Source organism: Papaver somniferum, chromosome 9 (genome assembly GCF_003573695.1).
Source record: "Papaver somniferum cultivar HN1 chromosome 9, ASM357369v1, whole genome shotgun sequence".
NCBI classification, from domain to species: Eukaryota; Viridiplantae; Streptophyta; class Magnoliopsida; order Ranunculales; family Papaveraceae; genus Papaver; species Papaver somniferum.
Window position 1 is genome coordinate 10,824,635 of NC_039366.1, and position 20,953 is coordinate 10,845,587.

General features: G+C 36.7%; 2 protein-coding genes across 4 annotated transcripts; one reads left to right on the forward strand and one right to left on the reverse strand.

Annotated features, from left to right (window-relative positions):
- Positions 1-1,263: 1,263 nt before the first annotated feature.
- LOC113311351 (MATH domain and coiled-coil domain-containing protein At3g58210-like) lies at positions 1,264-2,675 on the forward strand. The gene is made up of 3 exons (XM_026560191.1): positions 1,264-1,388; positions 1,479-1,627; positions 1,741-2,675. Exons 1-3 carry the CDS (start codon positions 1,264-1,266, stop codon positions 2,673-2,675), a joined length of 1,209 nt encoding a protein of 402 aa, XP_026415976.1.
- Positions 2,676-3,836: 1,161 nt separating this feature from the next.
- Positions 3,837-10,321, reverse strand: LOC113310656. 3 transcript variants are annotated; one of them, XR_003341297.1, is made up of 5 exons: positions 9,223-10,321; positions 8,145-9,131; positions 7,580-8,033; positions 6,929-7,139; positions 3,837-5,654 (listed from the first exon to the last, which is right to left on the reverse strand). XR_003341297.1 is itself a non-coding variant. In XM_026559392.1 (3 exons), the coding sequence occupies exons 1-3, from the start codon at positions 10,123-10,125 to the stop codon at positions 7,689-7,691; spliced, it is 2,235 nt and encodes a 744-aa protein (XP_026415177.1). In that variant the 5' UTR covers positions 10,126-10,321; the 3' UTR covers positions 7,516-7,688. The 3 variants fall into 3 exon arrangements, 1 of the variants encoding a protein (XP_026415177.1); XR_003341296.1 differs by having other exon boundaries at positions 6,929-7,148; XM_026559392.1 differs by lacking the exons at positions 3,837-5,654; positions 6,929-7,139 and having other exon boundaries at positions 7,516-8,033.
- Positions 10,322-20,953: the final 10,632 nt, after the last annotated feature.

Here is a 20,953-nt window from a genome sequence, read left to right on the forward strand (position 1 = left end):
TTTCTGAAGCGTATACTATACAAACGCCCCACTCGCGCGTTATCTTTACCAACGCCCCATTCGGGCGTTATCTTTACCAATGCCTGATCCCAGGCGTAATGTTTATCAACGCGCGACCAAATATACTCTTTTCCCACTACGCCACATGACGGACTAAACCCAAATTTGGTCTTTTTTTTTAGTCTTTGGTTATACTCGCACCACGGTGGACGCTCTAAATACTGATTTTAAATTTTTGGGGTGGCTAGATCCAGGTCTATCCCACCTTTGGTTCCGCCATTGCCTGTAATCCTTTGAATTGCGCTTTCGATAAGAAGTTCTAGAATCACGAGATAGATTAACGGAGGGAAACCTAAGTGATCCCTTGGCAATTGAGAAGCATGGTTCTTTAGTGAGAACCTAGCTTCAATCCGAAGTCACTTTCTTTTCGTCATCACCCTTTTCTTTTAGTTGTTGTTATCATAATTTAATTTGGATTATCATTTGTCAATACGAAAAAAAGATGGAGAATTTGCATGATTAGAAAATAGCACTGGGAAAACCAATTAGAATGGTTGAACTGACACCACCGTCTCTGCTTCTGTAATCGATGTGGACGAACACTTAGGGCGATGACGGACTATTTTTAAGAGAAAAAACAATCCAAATACAATATCCAATCGAACTCTTTCCCCAGCAAGAAACGCCACATAAATAATTTATTTTCTTCAAGTTTTATTATACTCAGTGTTGAGATTTACCAACTTCTAAACCGAATACTAGTTAGTTTGGATGTGTAAAGCTTTGTGCGCGCACAAACGAACTTGTGTAAATCCTAAACTTTCATCACAAGCTGTATGTAATCATGAACAGTGAGTGACGCACCCAACCAATTTCTGATATTCGGGTGTCAAGTGGAGATACTTCTCCACATCTTAATAACCAAGTGTACCTCATAAAATGTGTAAATGGGTACCACGGAGAAGAAGAGACCATTTGTTGTGCAATATAGGACCATATCACAGTGTAATATTCAGTACTCCCATGGTTCCACTCGATCTTTTATGCTGAAGTCTTGTGAAATGTGCTCATTAATCCAATTCCAAGACCCAACTCTCTCTCTCTCTAGAATTCTGACCATCAGATAATAATAAATTCTCCAAGAGTAATAGTCTTTCTTATTTCTCCCAAAAGGCTTAAAAGCTCATAAGTGCATGTATTCTACATCCCTTGCTGAAACAAGTCTCTGGTAATTCCAACAGTTTCTTCTTTACATTACCAAAGATGGAAACATATATTGCAGAGCTTTCTTCTTCTTCTAAGTTTAATTGGAGGATTGAAAACTTTTCAAAGCTGGACGCTCAAAAAGGAACATACTCTGATGCTATCTCTGTTGGTACTTTTAATTGGTATGGCTCCTCATGTTTACTAGTAATTCGTTTGGTTTTGATTGCTGTTGCATGTTAGTATATTTCCAAATGAGTTGCTTTTGATTACAGGAAAGTACTGATTTATCCAAAGGGTATTTGCAATGTGTATGAACACATGTCAATATTCCTTATCCCTTTGGACTGGAACAAATTGCCATATGCAGAGATCAGCTTTGAAATTACTAGTCAAACCGATCGAAAAATGAAAGTCAGAAAAGGTATTATTATCTGGATATATTATTTCACTGTTGTTTGTTGATGATCTATGTGTCTGCATGTTGTTAGTTGTTACCCTTACCTAATTAGCTAGTAATCACTTTCGGCTTTGCAGAATTGAAACACAATTTCACCGAAGACAATATTGTTGGCTGGGGTATTCCATTATTCATACGTCTTAGTGAACTCCATGACCATAATAAAGGATATATAGTGAATGATACTTGCACCATTGAGGTTGTGGTTACTTGTAGGATGAAGGAGGATACAAAAGATGATGAAGATGAGGGTGATTTGATCGAGGAGGACACAAAACATGATGAATATGAGGGTGATGCGAGCAAGGAGGACACGAAAGATGGTGAAGAAGAGGGTTATGCGAGTGACGAAAACCCAAACCTGCAAATTTTAAAGACAAAAAGTGAGAAACCTAGTACAGGATTAATAGAGTACCCAGGCGCTGGACAACCTTTTGGTGAAGAACACATGGGTTTTTGTGCTGACAAGCAGGAATTTGAAGATATTGGAGGCTTCCATATTTTGACAACGCAGGCCCCGCTATATAGGCAGATATGGTTAAAATACGGTCATATTCCTTCAATCAAAGTGATGCCAATTTTTTCGTATCCAATCCTAGTTATGGTGGTCAAAGACTTGATGTGTTCTATTATTGATATGCAAAAGTGCCACTATGTAGATTTATCATCTGAAATGATTGATAGATGGGAAGATCTGATAACAATGGCTGAGAAACTTGAGTTTAACATTGGATGGTTGCGAGAAAGATTTGAACATGTGAAAAAAGGTAAGGGTAGTAACATGCAGAATTTTAAGGCGGAACTGCTGGAGCATGGTCAGCATTTACGCGCAACAAAATCAAAGATGAGGATTCTCAGGAATGTGATGAGAAAGGTAGAGGCTAAGCTGATTGCTTCGAAGGATGACGTGCGAGAGAAAATGTCTGGACTACTCTCCCGATCAGATATGGAAACCTATCTCGAAATAGGTGAAGATTTGTTGCTTGAAGGAGTGCTTGACGGAGTGTATTAGCTAGACAATAGAACTAATTTTATATGGAGTAGTATCTTCAGCATGGTTTAGTCAAGTTAATGTGATTCACATTAGTAACAGCAGCTGTTAAGTTATTTATGTTTGATTGCGTCTATGATTTCCAGTCTTCTTTTCTTTGGATGCTCTTAGAACTATTAACATGTTATGCTTTGAATTCTTTGAAAACATGTGTTCGACGAATTTTCTTTTGAGATAAGTTTCGAGATTTCTAGTGGAGCTTGGTTACAAGAAGAGGCAGCAATAATCTCATGGGAGAAATTCCAGAAGAGGTTGAACAAGTATTATATCCTTAAAGTTTCTTCTACTACATGAAAACAATCTTAATGGTAATATTTGTATGATTAGCTTCCTCAAAAACCTTCAAATCCTAGAAATTCCCTACTTAGCAGATAACCATGTCCAAGGCAACATACCCAGTGAATTTGGTTCACCAAATGTCCTCAAGTTCTTAAATTTTATAAAGTACCCCTGTTTTGAAATGTACACTTTAAAAGTATCCCCGTCTTTTACAAATTTTTTAAAGTACCCCGTTTTATTCAAAATGTAAATTCCATCCAGTTAAGTGTTAGGTGACAGTTATCTTTCCAACTAAAATTCTTATTTACCCTTGAACTACATCTCCTTGGTAGAGAGGATAAATGATTCGACGATCCTGAAAGAGGGTGTAAAGATCCTAAACTAGGCTCCACGAACCTGAAAGTGGTGTAACGACCCTGAACCGGGCTAGACTAACCTGAAAAATATTGTAGAAGATTGATTCTCCACCAACCAAAAACCCCAAGACATTTGGGAATGATGAACCCTTTCAGGAGATGATGAAACGAACCTGAAAATGATGACACGATCCTGAACCGAGCTCGATAAATTGAAAAAATGATGTAGAAGGTTAACGTACTAACAAGTAAAGGTAAAAAAATAAACTTTAAAAAAAAATACACTAGTGTTAACTAATTAGGATGGAAAATTAAAGAGGTGAGATACTTTAAAAAAATTGTAAAAAACGAGGATAACAAAAAAAAACGAGGTACGGGATACTTTATAAATTCTCCCATAGAATTATCACAAAACTATCTCACTGGGATGATTCCAAGGTAAATAGTCAACATTATCAACTTGCATTTGTGAGAAATTACTCTAGTGAGTTGGACGAGTTGCTGCACCGATTCATTCAGTCATTATCTATGCACGTGCCCGGTACTATTTGTAAAGACAGAATTCAGAAATCACATCAGTCTTGAATTTGAATTTCCCGCTCTTTTTCCCGCCCAATTATGGCGCCACCGTTTTATATATATTTAAATTTAGCTCAGCTGAGAGTCTGAGTCTGCTTCTATTTACCTCTTTCTAATTCTACTGCTGAAAATGACATCAAGAATAGGGGAAGTTTCTACATATTTATCCACGAAATTCAGTTGGACGATCGAAAACTTTTCAAATTTGAATGCTCATGAAGGTCATCGTTCTGATGTTTACTCTGTTGGCAGTTCCAAATGGTAAGCCATGCTGCTAATTACTTTGGTTTTGAATTTTATCTACTGCTGCTTCGGTTCATTCTCTTAAGTTTTCACTAATAGGAGGGTAAACATTTATCCCAAGGGAGTAGGGAAAGTTTATAATCACCTATCACATGGACTTGTTCCGGTCGCCTGGACTAAATCAGTGCAAGCGGAATTCAGTCTCTCCGTTACTCGTCAAACTGATCCCACTAACACCAAGAAACGTGGTATTGTATTACATGTTCTGTATGGTGATTAGCTAAATTATATTCTTGTACCTTACGAAAACTGTCTTTTCTTTGCATTTTTCTCAGAACTAGAGTATCATTTCACCTCGAATGATGGCCGGGGTATATCAAACTTCATGCGTCTTAGTCAGCTACATGACCCTGCTAAAGAATATCTGGTGAATTATACATGCGTCATCAGAGTTGAGGTTACTTGTAAGATGGATGAGGGTGGTGTATCATCACAACCAACAATTTCACAGCAGCGACCGGGCAAAACATTTTACGTTGGGTGTACCAGAGGATTGCAGACGCGGTTCCAGAACATAAGCCCTGCAAAATCAAGGAAGAAAGGCAGCAGTAGCTGATTGCCGTGAAAAATTACTCGCTAGAAAATATAATTTAGATTACTCTCAGAATCGGTTACGGAAATGTATCTACAAATGGATGAAATATTTACTGCTTGACGGATCTTTTTGGAAAGTGAAGCTTTTTGCAATTGTTCTGAGCAATTTAACTGCAACTTAAAAAGGAATTGATGCGTAATCTTTTTAATTTTGTTCCGTAATGACAAAATAAATTCACAGCATAAAAGAAGACAAAGATGAACAACGTTTAAAAAGCTTCAGGGATTTCTGTACTGTTTCATGAACATCGATCAGACATTGATATCGCACAAGGGTGGCTTAGAGCATTACCGATCACCTTCAGAATTTATAAAACTTGCATAATTTTACCAATGTGCCATATTCATACTGGTATGTAAATATAAACATTCATTCCCTTCCAGTCCTCCACATTCTGAGGGAAAAACCTACAAATCCCAGCCTACACTTGACAGTATCATTTATCCAATTACCTAAAAAATTGAAGACGAAACTATGGGTCCTCAAAATTGCAGGACCCAACTGTTAATGGGTTGAGCCCTCAAACAACATCTGAGAAATATACCTGGCATCAATATAGTTGCCTGCTCCATTTGAAAATGTTTCTGTAATCCAGAGGGAGAAGGAGATTACCAGGATAGGATTTCAACCGTCTCTGCAGCTCCTCATAACTCTATACCCTGGGAACAACCTCCTTGTTCGCTTATATGTCCCATTATTCCTTATTCTAACATCAACTTCACTGTTTTCTAGTTCAATAATAGAGTTGCCTGCTGTTCTCCATTTTTTAGGTGGAATTCCACAACTTTTTGGCATTCCATCCAGCAACTTTCGGTGATTCAATTTTATCTATAGAAAGAAAACAGTTATCGGACAAGCAAGAAATATAATATAACTAATAAGAACAATGTTCAAGAGTGAAGCGATGACTATAGTGACCATATTTGCAGATACCGAAACATAGACCAAAACTGGGAATGTTACATAGTCCACCATACATGCAATCTCAGAGTAGCTCTTGTAACAACGTGAATTTGAGAATAACATAATCAAAACAAATACTTCACGACAAATGATGTTTAATTCATGGATGGTCAAACCTTTAACAATTTTGTAATCTAACCCAACGCCTCAGCCAGATATAACAAAGTCGCATTGGTAAAATTCATGACATTGGCGCTTTGGGGAATGTCAATTCGATTTACTTTAGCTTAGTATCTTTGGATGAAGTGAAACCACTGATAGCTACATATATCTGGCACGTGGAAGGGTCAGAATATCGCAGAGAACATAGCTAACAACCAGGCCCTTATTATTGAATTATTAAACGGATACCATTGCTGAATCCGATTATTGAAAAGAAACTAGATTTCTTTGCATCAACCGAACAAGAGACCAAAACAATTTCCTTGACTAAGCATATGTGCGATCTTAAAATGCCTTGGGATGAATTTGTTCCAATTTTATCAATTTTCGATACTACTGCCAAAGTTACATTAAGGCATAGATTCACCCAGAAAACGTGTAAGAAATGCACATTAACGGCACAAAAATAGTCACCACCAAGAGCACATTCAAGCCAGCATGAGATACTATTATAAATTAGTTATAAGGTAGGGAAAATACAACGTAATTGCACAAGGCGACAGATTTCTCACAACAGAAGACTTGTTAGAGGCAGCAAACTTTCTCCAAAGCAAGGTTTACAGGATCAAATATTTTTATGCGCAAAATTGATAGATTTATTTTCAGGAATAACTAAAATAATTAGTTTCATCTTGTTCACCTAGTGACACTCTTTCTTTCGCTCGTTGATGGTGACGGTTCATGCCAGTTTATCTATGTTTGTATATCACGAGAATCTTGCCTTAATGTGACAGGGGTAATAATATCCTTCTAAACTAGTGTGCACAGTTCACCATTTAGTTTAATCAAATGTAGCGAGAACAAAGATGCACACAAATCGAGCAAAAAATTTAAAAATAGAGCAAAAAATAAATAAAGATGCACACAAACATGGTTAATATAACAGTTTTACCTTTAATTTCTAATTTTGGTACGTTGCAAAAAGTACAGGTTGAATGACTGTAATAACATCAAAACTTCGCATTGTCTAAAATTACCTTGTATCGAGCCTTTGAAATACTCCATAGAATGCATGCGCCCATGATAGAATCCCAAGGAGCTGATGTTTATATGATGCTAGCTCAGAATATAACGAGCAAGATTAGAGTTATCTATATGGCTGAGCCGAAACTTCAGGGGAGATGTAAAAATCACAATTTAGGTTCCTCGGCCGCTTACAATACATGATCAATGGTTTCAGAATGATAGCTGCGGACCCTACATGATCAATGGTTTCAGAATGCAAAAATCACAATTCTCTATCACAATTTAGGTTCCACACCATAATAAAGATCAGTACCACTGCGAATAAATGCATCATATAAACATCAGCTCCTTGGGAGAAATTTCGTTAACTCTCCAAAGGCAAACGTTGAGCACACTTAGTTAGCTAAAAAATATTCCACATGTTTGGAGTAAGAATATATATCAATATATTATGAGTCTCCTCCTGGGGATAGACATATCTCAATATTTATATTGCCTAAAATGATTTGAATAAGAATCAAGGTTTTCACAGAAGATTAAACTTAAGCCAGCTCCATAAATATGGTAGGTGAAACTCTTTTACTTGGAGATAAGTAGCTTCACAAAAAGGTAGATTTTGCAGCCAAAATTCGAAATAAGTTCGGATACAGAGAATGACTTACAGTGTTCTCCAGCAACTTCACATTAATAATATACACTTCTGCTAAGTAGGCATGAGCTAACTTACTTTTCCTCCTATGCCAACTTTTGCGATCAAGTAGATTGGTTCCTTTATCTCTTTTTGATTTTACTCGTACCCGTACTCATGTTTCCTAAGACTCTCTTCTTATACAATATCGTAGTTGTTTGACCCCCAGATTCTTCATTTCCTTTCGCTTCTTCAACATCCCCCAAAGTAATATCATCCTCACCACATAAATGCTTATCGTTTGCACCGAAAGGTACAAGCCACTTTGCACATGCTTCCTCCGTATCTTCCAAAACAATAGGCTCTGTATATTTTCTCACCAAGCTAGTTCGGTCCAAGTAACGAGTTCTAAGTTTAGTGTTGTACGTAACAAAGACAAGGTCATTCAACTTTTGATGCTCTAGCTTGTTCCTTTTCTTCGAATGCAACTGATTTCAGGAAAGGGAAAGAAGGACAAAGGTTATCAGTAAGTAAGCTACATATCAACTGTGGTGTAAAAGAAACTTGCAAACAAATTTGAGTGCGGGTTTATGACTTACACTATTAAAGGCACTCCAATTTGTTTCGTACGGAGATGCGGAACAAGTAAGACCGAGCACCTTTCTCGCAAACTCTTGAAGTTCTGGCACTTCAGATCCCCAAGTAACCCACCACTCAGATGGGGAGGTTGTTTCCCGTTTCCTTACCGCTGCTGGGTCACCCATCATGCCTTCAGCTGATCGATAAACCACCAATTGATCAATAATCTTATCTTGCTTCACTTCATCTGGATAAAGCATGTTTATAGAATCCATTAAACCTCTTTTAATATCAGCATTGCCTTCCAAACTCTTTTCATGTTCAGATTGAATAGTAAAGTAAATGCTAGGATTGAGATAATAGCCAGCTGCATATAAAGGTTGACGTAGTTGATCCATCCGATGAGTATCAACAATCTTCAACACTCTATTCAAACTTGCACTGTGCTTCGGCTCACCTAATAGAAGACATAAAATCTTCTTTCGCATCTTATCCATTGCATGGTAGATATTTCCCATTGAAGGCTCTTCGTCCAAATACATTATCCGAACAACATCCACCAACGGTTTCAACATTCTTACACAAAATTGCAAATCGCACCAGAAACTAGACTCCTTTAGTATCCTAGTTACTCTCTTCCCGTCATCCTCATTTGCGTATTTGCTTTTTGTCCATTCATCTGAATTCATCATTGCCTTTAGACCACAATTTTGGTTGAGAATACTTTCCATCGACAAGAAAGAAGTAGTGAAACTATTGACACTCGGTCTCGTTAAATCTCCTCCACTAATGAACTTTCTCATCATATGTAGCACATCATCATCGTTGTACATAAATACTGTAATTCTTCTGCATTTCATCACAACCTCAGCAACTTTTTTCACCTCAGAGATTTCTTTACACATCGAATTCACACAGTGTGATGCACATGGAGTCCAAACAACCTTTATTTGTTCCATCAACCACTTTCCAGCACATTTGAAATTTGGCGCATTATCTGTAACCACCTGCATACAAAAACACACAAACCAAACATTACAAGATGAAATTCAGCAAATGTTTACTAAATCAGGGTAACTTAAAAGTAAAAACTCTTACCTGTACAACATTTTCTGCACCAACTTCTCCGATAACCTCTTTCAACATCTCAAGCACACCCTCTGCCGTCTTAACCCGTTCAGTAGCATCAATCGACTTCCAAAAAACTGTCCCTCTAGGACAATTCACAAGAAAATTGATAATCGTTAACCCATTCTCTCCATTCCACCAATCACACATAATAGAACACCCATAAATCTTCCAATGTATCTTTAACCCATCAATCCATTCCCTCACCCCCTTCACCTTCTTCTCCAACATTCCACCCGCCAACTCCTCATACGAAGGCGGTTTAAGCCCAGCACCAAACTCCCCAACCGCCGCAATCATCTTACCAAAACTCTTACTTCTCACAACATCAAATGAAATCCCATTCTCATAGAAAAAATTAGCAATGACTTCACATGCACTCTCTCTATTCCCATCACCATTGCCCACATCCTTTTCCAAAAATTCCCTAATTTCACCTTTCTCACCCAATTCACCAGCACCAGCACCAACAACAGAATTCACTACCTCCCTAGTCACCCGCGGCGGCGGCGTATTGCTACTACCACCACCACTACCACAACCACCATCATTATAGACTACAATTTGTTTCTTAGATCCCTCAATTTGCCGCAACGGCAGCGGCGCAGGTGTAATTATTTCCTTTTCTTTCTTCTTAGATGATTGTTCATCCATGAATTTCCTAATTCTATCTTGAATTTCTTTAGTAACATTAGTACAAAGTGTAACATCTTTAAAACCACCAAGAAGATGTTTCTTATGCCTAAAAATCCCAGCTCTTGTGATCACACCACACAGATCACATTTCACACTGTTTCTATCATTTACTAGTGGTTGGCCATAATCCCAACCTGGATCAGCTGAGGGTCTAACACGAGGCGATGGAGTCGACATTGATGACTACAATTATAGAAAAATCAAAGACGAAGAAATACGAAATTCGGAGAAAATACCTTAATCAAGCATTTTGGGGATGAAGGAGAAAGAATACCTTGATCTTTGGAGCTACTGAAGAAGAACCTGACTAATTGTGTTTAGTCGGCGCCCTGGATGGACGAGAGGCATAGGCGTTTGAAGAAGATGACGAAGTGTGCCGCCTAGGAATTTAGAGCGACAGAACAAAAAGAGTGCCCTAATAATGGTAAAAATGGCTCTAAATGGGAGATTAATTACAAAAAACCCTTTGGTTGTAAGATTGGACTATTTGCTCCTCGAGCTTCGTTGGGCCTGGGCGTTGCTCGCAATTAAGGGGACACCCAAAAATAATAATATTCTCATTGTCAAGCCCACAATTAATTTTAGGTACTGTGACACCCATAATTATTTCCGTGACACCCATAATTATATGATATTAAAAATTTCTGTATGACGGATTATGCATCTGCATGACAGCTTATGCATCAGGGGTATAATTGGTAACGAAACTTGGATAACATATCTAAAAATCCACGCCTTGGAATTTTACAAATTTTATATCGTTGGAAATATTTTTAAGAGAGCTACGCAACGAGTACAAACAAGAATATCAAATTTTTGTTTTTCACGAAAAAATCGGAGGTGATCATCATTTTAGACAAAATTTTCGAAAACTTGATACATAACCATTATGCAGCCACCAAAAAGGATGCATAACGCATTATGCAGACGCATAACGAATTATGCAACCATTTTCTCCACTGCATAAAAAATTATGCATCTGCATAACAAAGTTATACATCTATAACAAGTTGTGTAGCCATTGTATTAGTGCATACATAAAAATAGATGCATAATGCATTATGCATGTATTTTCTCGATGCATAAAAGATTGTGCAACAATTTTCTCGATGCATAATGCATTATGGAGCCGTATTTTCGGATGCATAACAGGTTATGCCTCTATTTTCGCGACTGCATAACATATTATGCATATATTATTTTAGGTGCATGACAAGTTATGCAGTCTTTGTTTTTGTTGATTTTAATAGTGACAAAAAAGTTGTTGCATAACGTGGTGCAACCCTTTTCTGGACTGCATAACAAGTTATGCAACAAATTTTGTAGATGCATAACAGGTTATGAAACCACTTTCTCATCCTCATAATAGGTTATTTAGTCACTTTTGTATCTGCAATGCAACCATTTCTTTTATTTCACCCAATTATCGGCCACATTAAACTCTCTCCATCTTCTCACCGTCTAGAAATCTCACTCAACCTGTAGAAACTGACTCTAAAGCTGCCATAACTCATTCCCGTCCAAGGTATTTCTTTCATGTCCGATCTCCAAAAGTAGGAGTCAGATTTAAAGCTACTTTTGCTTTCATGTCCGAGTTCCAAAAGTAGCAGTCGGATTTAAAGCTTGAAATTGTCTCCATTCACTGATGAAGAATCATGATGGAACTGCACATTTTGATCTCCTTCTTTAGCTGATTCACTTGTTCAGTTAGTTTGTAAATCTCATGAGACTAATATCAGTTATACTCTAAACTATTGTTGCCGCTGTTGCACGTGAAACTGATCATATGAGACCCCTTCGTTCATCACCTAGATTTAGTTCAAATGAGACATGTCAGTAATTGGAAAATTCACGGTTAACTTCTTCAACTGCAGCTAGACAACAGCGTCTCAACCAACACATAATCAATTCACCGGCTCCACCAGCTCTTCTTCATCTTGGCAACATCTCCTTAAAACCAACAGAACATACCTCATCTTCTTCTTCATGTTGCTGTTGCCAAACGCCTTAATTCGACCACCACTGATTCAATCAATTACAGCCATGAAACCAGCATCATTCATACCGAACCCCAAACTCCATTCACTGAGAAATCACCAATTCAGTCAACCCATCTATGCAAACATGCATTTGCACTTCCACTTATTTGCTGCCGAACTGAATTTTATCACCACTCCCTGAATTTCATCACCATCGTTCATCACCAACTATCGGCCACAGCAAACTCCTTACAAATTGAAGTCGAAGTAACACATACTGAGATTAAATGGAAGAATTAAGAACATGAGATAAAGTCAAAAAATTTAGCAAACCCTAGAATTTGGGTTTCCTAACCAAGTTTTCATCTTTCTTCTTATCCTTCATACCGTTAATCTTCTAACCAAAGAATTGTTATCCTTGTTACTGAAAGAGAAAACATCTCTCGATCTGTCTCCCCTATCCCATAACGAAAAAGTAAAAATTGGTTTTCCCTTGCTGGAATCAGTTGATTTTCTAGGGTTTATTAGGATCAAAGATCAAAGATTTCTATAGAATCTTTTTTGAAATTCTTAAGAATCAATAGAGAAGAAACTCACAGTAGAGAAGAAGAAGAGAATGAATTGAAGAAGAAAGTTTGCTGCTTGTGAAGAAACACAATTTTATAAACTATGGGTGTGACTGAAATTTTATCCCAAAGAATGGGTGCGCGCCTGAACTTTTCTGGGCGTGGGTTTCTCAGTGGAAACATCTGGGAGAATGGGTCTCACTGTAGTTTTCACTTTTATTTATTGAACCATTTTTTAGGGACCATGGTTTTTTGGGGACCATGGTCTTATTAGACCAACCTCCCTATATTTATAAGCGGTGTCCTAAAGTTAGGTAAATACACATTTACCCTTTACTTTAATTTTAATTAACACTAACCTAATAACTATGTAAATCTAATCAAATGTATCTAATCTAAATGAATCTATTAACCAAAATCAAAATCAAAAACAAAAACAGGGGGAATCGAAATTTTCTAGTTTTGAAAAAAAAAATTATTCTCTTCTTCTTCTCTCTTTCCTTGACGTTCCTCGTTCGATTGAAAAATGAGTATTAACTATCAAAATGAGTTGAAAATGGAAGTTGCAGAGAGAAGTTCGGCTAGGAATTATGTGAAAAACTTTTTCGAACTAACCGAACCTAATGGAAATGATGAACATGAACAACAGTTTTGTTATTTCGCAAAAATAATTTCTAACCGAACAACAGTTCGGTTACGTCGCTAAAAAAATGTTTCCTAACCGAACCCTAATAGTTCGGTTACGTTGCAAAAAGCATTTACGAACCGAACCTTAGTTTGGTTATTTCGCAAAATATTTCCCAACAGATTATCAGTTCGGTTAAGTTGCAAAAAACATTTCCTAACCGAACCCTAATAGTTCGGTTACGTTGCAAAAAACATTTACCAACCGAACCTTAATTCGGTTATTTCGTAAAATATTTCGCAACAGAACATCAGTTGGGTTAAGTTGCAAAAAAAATTTCCTAACTGACCCTAATAGTTCGGTTACGTTGCAAAAAACATTTCCCAACCAAACCTTAGTTCGGTTATTTCGCAAAATATTTCCTAACCGAACATCTATTCGGTTACGTCGCAAAAAACATTTCCCAACTGAACTAATCACTCAATATTTAGTTTAATTTTTTTTTTTTTGATTTAATCTTGCACTAATCGCTAATTATGTTAACCTAATGATACAACTAATCATTACACTAACTTAATTGAAATGGGTAATTTTGGTATTAATATAAATATTTAGATAAGGGGTATTAATATAAATATTTAGATAATTTTGGTACCCAACCGAACCTTAGATCGGTTATTTCGCAAAATATTTCCCAATAGAACATCAGTTCGGTAACTTCGGTTAAGTTGCAAAAAACATTTCCTAACCGACCCTAATAGTTCGGTTACGTCCAAAAAACATTTCCCAACCGAACTTTAACTGGGTTATTTCGCAAAATATTTCCCAACCGAACATCTGTTCGGTTACGTCGCAAAAAACATTTCCCAACCGAACTAATCACTCGATTATTTAGTTTAATTTTTTTTGCAAAAAGATAACCTTCTTCTCTCAATTATCTAGTTTAATTTTTTTTTTGATTTAATCTTGCACTAATCACTAATTATGTAACCTAATGATACAACTAACCATTACACTAACTTAATTGAAATGGGTAATTTTGGTATTAATATAAATACTTAGATAAGTAGTGACCTAGATTTACTTCTAATGTCTTACCCAAAATAAAACAATGGTCCCTAAAAAAACCATGGTCCCCAAAAAACCGTTCTATTTATTTTTCTCGGAAAAAAGAAAGCCCTTGCTATTCGTTAATACCTCCTGTTTAAAATCGGGATTGTTATAATAGGCATTAAAGATTACATCATTTAGTAATGCTTCACAAATCAATACATCAACAATATCATAAAATTTGCTCCTCAAACACTGACTATAGGATACGACTTTTACTTCCACTTCCACTAGTTCATAACTCATGGTAACAGGTAATAGTACTTGGTTAAATGGCCATATATGTCTTTTGTAATTCCATGTTACTGGATCGGAGTCAAAAAGTCTGAATCGGTGTCTTATATTGTTGTCTTGGTGTCTGAAGTTGTTGTTGTTGCTGGATCCATTGTTGTTGTTGTTGTTTTCTTCGTTGTTGTCGGAGTTTCTGCATTTGTTTTTGCTGTTGATGTTGATAGTACTAAAGATGAAGTTTTCTTGGTGAGAATCGGACTCCAATTCTTGAATCTAGAAGTTGATAATATCACGTTTTGCTGATAATAAATCTCTAGAAGCTACAACCAACAATCTTGCTTGCCTGGTTGCTTGCGTTATGTGGCATCTTCCAAAAGTTAGATGTGAAAAAGTATATGAGGACGGGGCGGAGCCAGCCCATTGCAATGGGTGTACTTGCACTCCTGCCCAGTTGGCTCCAAAGCCCATTTCAAGCCCAAATAGAGATTTTTTTAAAAAAATCTAAGCCTAATATTGCATTTTTTTCACCCCTGAAAAAAAAAGTTTGCACTCTATAGCAGAATTTTGCACCCCCATCCAACATTTCTTGGCTCCGCACCTGTATGAGAATAAATCATATCATCTTAGGAACATAGTGCATAGAATAATATCATACATAAATACATAAACATGAGCTTCTCAGGTCATCAAAATAGTAGACATGATAGAAAATGCATTAAAAGACACGAGGATTGGAAGAAATCTACTGAAAATTAAGTAAAAATAAACATTGATGCATCTTTCTTATCTCAGAACACTAATGCAAGTTTTTCTTTAATTGCTCGTTTTTCTACAGGTGGTTCCTAACAGTAATGGCCTACTCAGCAAGAGAAAGAGATGTGAATCAAGCTGAAGCTTTGGTACTGCGTCAAGCTATGCAATTGATCAAAGAAATGCAGTACCGTAAAGTAATAATAGAAGGATATAATATGTCCATCATTAGTAATTTCAGTGGTAATGTTGAAGGTTTCAAATGGGAAGATCAGAAAATCATATTTGAATGTCAAGATATCCTTCAAAGTTTAAGTATTGTCAAGTTACTTTCCGAAGAAGGTTTTGCAGTGTCTCAAAAGCTTGCAAAGATGGCTAGAAATAGTACTAGATTTCAGATTTGGATAAATGAGCCTCCAAATGTAATTGCTAGTATCTTCGTATTAGAAAGAAATAATTAGATTTGGTTTTCAGTTTCTTCTAGGTCTAGTTGTCTTTCTGTAGTTTATTTGATTTTCAATAAAATCTCTTTCTTTGCATAAATAAAAAAAATGAATTAACTCTTATTGTCAAACACAGGCTTAAAATTGTCCGCCTGTAATAGCTTCTGGCAAAGAGAAAGTCAAAATTAAGCTTAATTGTAGTATCAAAAATCATGTAAGACACCACTTGTGTATTGGTGGCAGCATGGTATGTTTTTAGCCTTTTTTTCCCCATGATTCATACCCAGACTAACACAATATTCATACATGGATGATTAGTCCATTAAAAACCTCGCGTTTTTAGGGGCCACTCAAAAGGATTTAGGGGCCAACAATAAAACAAAAAAGGTCACCCAAAGGGAAAATGTAGTCATCCCTTATCTCGCGTAATTCGTAATGGCAAAATTACCCTTATATATTCGGAGGATATGATAACATTTTTATCCTCCGATTGCAATCGGAAGCCAAAATATTACCCAGACTTCCGATTGTAGTCGGTGCAGTATTAGAATGATTTCTGTTTCATTTTTTTCATTTCTTTTTCATTTTTGAGTTGTTAGAGTTATAGAGAAGAAGGTGAAGGAAAAAAGGGAAAACCCATTTTATCACTACAAAAATGGATGGATATGAAGAAGAAGGTGAGAATCATGGCGAAGACGATTTGGGGTATATGTTGAATGATCCAAACTTTTGTGGAGAGGAAAACCTAGACGACCCTTTCATGGAAGAAAATGGAGAATCGCCTGATATTGAAGCTAACGATGCATGTAAAACACAGGTATTGTGTTAAGAAACTCAAATACTCGATTTGCATGCGTTTGTGTGCTTTTGTAAACAAGAAAAACTGATTATTGCATGCATTGAATGCCATGAACTACCCATATTCGGTATATAATTTCTCTAATAAACTTACGAATATAACACACAGAGTACCAAATATGTATATTCGGTAGTTCCAAGATAGTAGTTTACTGCCGAATATGAGAAAAAACCCCAAACTGGTTTTCCAAAAAATCTACATTCGGTAGTTATGTAGAGTTATTTACCCCCGAATGGCCCCAAAAACGAATTCCTCAAAAAATTTCAAAACTCAGTATTCTTATCCTTTACAATCGGTAATAGTTTAACATTATTTGACTGCCGAATATAACAGTGGCCTCAAAATAAAATTTCCGAAAACTTGAAAATCGGATGTTTATCGATTAAAGTTATCTCCCGGTTATTTATATTCGGCTGTTTTACTATATATTTTAGCTTCCGATTATATCATTTTTTGTACTCAGTAAACTGTGTACATTCATTTGCATAAATCGGGTGTTTTGGGTAACCGATAGGATTCCGAATATAGTATATTCGGCAGTTTGACTTATTTAATAACCTCTGATTATTGTATAATAATTTGTTTCTTTCATATGCAGGCCGTTGAAGAGTTTGTTGATGATTTCTATTTGAGGCCCGACACTTCCCTATACTATGCAAACGATTTGGTATACTCATTACTACTTTTTTTCTTTTCAAAATTTATATGTTAAATGGTTATGCTTATTAGATTTGTTTTGTTTTATGTACGTATAGACATTTGGAAATAAGAAGGAGGCAAAGGAATGGCTTATGAACAAGGCAAAAGATAACATGTGCGTGGTAGTTCAAAATAATCATGTTAGTGACACTCGATTTGAAATGATTTATGAGCGAGGTGGGACGCGAAAGAGTCACGGGGGAAAGAATAGTATGTACGTACGGAAGACGAATAGGAAATACCGAAGCAATACCAACAAGATAGGATGCCCATTTAAGATTGTCTTCTATAAGCCCGATGGCATTAAAGGTAAAGAGTATAAAATGTATAAAGTTGATAACGGAATTTGGAACAACTCCCTCCACTTATCATTCCATTTGTTTTGTCGACCGACGAGGTTGATGGGGATGGAAATTGTGGGTTTCACGTTGCTACGAAACAAATGGGTTACTTTAGAGAGGCGGATATCGAAGATGTCACCCAATGCCAATACTTAAGAAATAAGATGGCGGTACAACTAGTGAAGGACAAGGGTTTTTATATGGAGATGATGAGGCGAGGAGATAGATACGACAAAGAACAAGAGTTCAAAGACTTAGTTGCGCGTCTGAAGTGCCGAAAGGGATTGAAGACAATCAGATCCAAGTATTGGATGACAATGCCTAAATTTGGATATCTCCTAGCGGACGTTTTGAATTGCGTGGTACATTTCTTTGTTCCTCCTATTATGGACTTAGCATGACGTTTGCACCCACAAGAACGGCTTGCGACGAGTCGGTTAAAGATATAAGAATCGTAATGGCATTTGTGAATGAAATGCATTTGTGAAGAATCGTAATGGCATTTGTTTTAATCTTTCTCTATGATGGAATTGTTCTTGACCTCGCTTCTTAGCCTTGATTTCCTCTTCCTCCTCCTTCGTTGCCACTAACGATGGTTTAATTTTTTGGGTTGTTTGTTCCTTTTTTGTATTTCTTCTTCCATTGCTGCAATTGATGTAGTTGTTTGCTTGCCTCTTCGAAGTATGTTGTCGATTGAGGATGGACTTGCCATTGAAAAGGTTTTTCATTATGATTTTTACTCAATAATAACTGAGAGGGGTTACCCTCCTTATACAGATTAGAGTTCCAACGGCTCTAATTTTTGAAAATATGGTCGTTGAGGTTTCTGAAAATATGGCCGTTGAGGTTTCGTATCAATGATGCACTACAATCGGTTGCTAACGATACACGTATTCCCTCCGAATAGGACATTCGGTAGCGAACTTAAATTTTTATCTACCGATTAGGTTGGTATTTCTAAACACGACTATATTATTCGGAGGATAATTGTTTTTTGTAAAGTCCCGAATGTACGATGGCCCAAAAATCAGAATTTGGGAAAAACTGATACTTTTCAAATTTTGAACTTGCAATAATCGGAAGTCAACTCAGTTACCCAAACTTCCGAATATGGGTTGTCTAACCTTCTATATTGTCCCTTGGAACAACCTAGAGCCATGGCATGGTTTGTTTTGAACTTGTAATATTCGGAGGATAATTGTTTTTTGTAAAGTCCCGAATGTACGATGGCCCAAAAATCAGAATTTGGGAAAAACTGATACTTTTCAAATTTTGAACTTGCAATAATCGGAAGTCAACTCAGTTACCCAAACTTCCGAATATGGGTTGTCTAACCTTCTATATTGGCCCTTGGAACCACCTAGAGCCATGGCATGGTTTGTTTTGAACTTGTAATATTCGGAGGATAATACTTTTTTGTAAAGTCCCGAATGTACGATGGCCCAAAAATCAGAATTTGGGAAAAACTGATACTTTTCAATTTTGAACTTGCAATAATCGGAAGTCAACTCAGTTACCCAAACTTTCGAATATGGGTTGTCTAACCTTCTATATTGGCCCTTGGAACCACCTAGAGCCATGGCATGGTTTGTTTTGAACTTGTAATATTCGGAGGATAATTTTTTTTTGTAAAGTCCCAAATGTACGATGGCCCAAAAATCAGAATTTGGGAAAAACTGATACTTTTCAAATTTTGAACTTGCAATAATCGGAAGTCAACTCAGTTACCCAAACTTCCGAATATGGGTTGTCTAACCTTCTATATTGGCCCTTGGAACCACCTAGAGACATGGCATGGTTTGTTTTGAACTTGTAATATTTGGAGGATAGTTGTTTTTTGTAAAGTCCCGAATGTACGATGACCCAAAAATCAGAATTTGGGAAAAACTGATAATTTTTAAATTTTGAACTTGCAATAATCGGAAGTCAACTCAGTTACCCAAACTTCCGAATATGTGTTGTCTAACCTTCTACATTGGACCTTGGAACCACCTAGAGACATGACATGGTTTGTTTTGAACTTGTAATATTCGGAGGATAATTATTTTTTGTAAAGTACCGAATGTACGATGGCCCAAAAATCAGAATTTGGGAAAAACTGATACTTTTCAAATTTTGAACTTGCAATAATCGGAAGTCAACTCAGTTACCCAAACTTCCGAATATGGGTTGTCTAACCTTCTATATTGGCCCTTGGAACCACCTAGAGCCATGGCATGGTTTGCTTTGAACTTGTAATATTCGGCGGATAATTGTTTTTTGTAAAGTCCCGATGTACGATGGACCAAAAATCAGAATTTGGGAAAAACTGATACTTTTCAAATTTTGAACTTGCAATAATCGGAAGTCAACTCAGTTACCCAAACTTCCGAATATGGGTTGTCTAACCTTCTATATTGGCCCTTGGAACCACCTAGAGCCATGGCATGGTTTGTTTTGAACTTGTAATATTCGGAGGATAATTTTTTTTTCTAAACTCCCGAATGTACGATGGCCCAAAAATCATAATTTGGGAAAAACTGATACTTTTCAAATTTTGAACTTGCAATAATCGGAAGTCAACTCAGTTACCCAAACTTCCGAATATGGGTTGTCTAACCTTCTATATTGGCCCTTGGAACCACCTAGAGCCATGGCATGGTTTGTTTTGAACTTGTAATATTCGGAGGATAATTTTTTTTTGTACAGTCCCGAATGTACGATGGCCCAAAAATCAGAATTTGGGAAAAACTGATACTTTTCAAATTTTGAACTTGCAATAATGGGAAGTCATCTCAGTTACCCAAACTTTCGAATATGGGTTGTCTAACCTTCTATATTGGCCCTTGGAACCACCTAGAGCCATGAAATGGTTTGTTTTGAACTTGTAATATTCGGAGGATATTTTTTTTTTGTAAAGTCCCGAATGTATGATGGCCCAAAAATCAGAATTTGGGAAAAACTGATACTTTTCAAATTTTGAACTTGCAATAATCGGAAGTCAACTCAGTTACCCAAACTTCCGAATATGGGTTGTCTAACCTTCTATATTGGCCCTTGGAACCACCTAGAGCCATGGCATGGTTTGTTTTGAACTTGTAATATTCGAAGGCTAATTTTTTTTTGTAAAGTCTCGAATGTACGATGGCCCAAAAATCAGAATTTGGGAAAAACTGATACTTTTCAAATTTTGAACTTGCAATAATCGGAAGTCAACTCAGTTACCCAAACTTCCGAATATGGGTTGTCTAACCTTCTATATTGTCCCTTGGAACCACCTAGAGCCATGGCATGGTTTGTTTTGAACTTGTAATATTCAGAGGCTAATTTTTTTTTCTAAAGTCCCGAATGTACGATGGCCCAAAAATCAGAATTTGGGAAAAACTGATACTTTTCAAATTTTGAACTTGCAATAATCGGAAG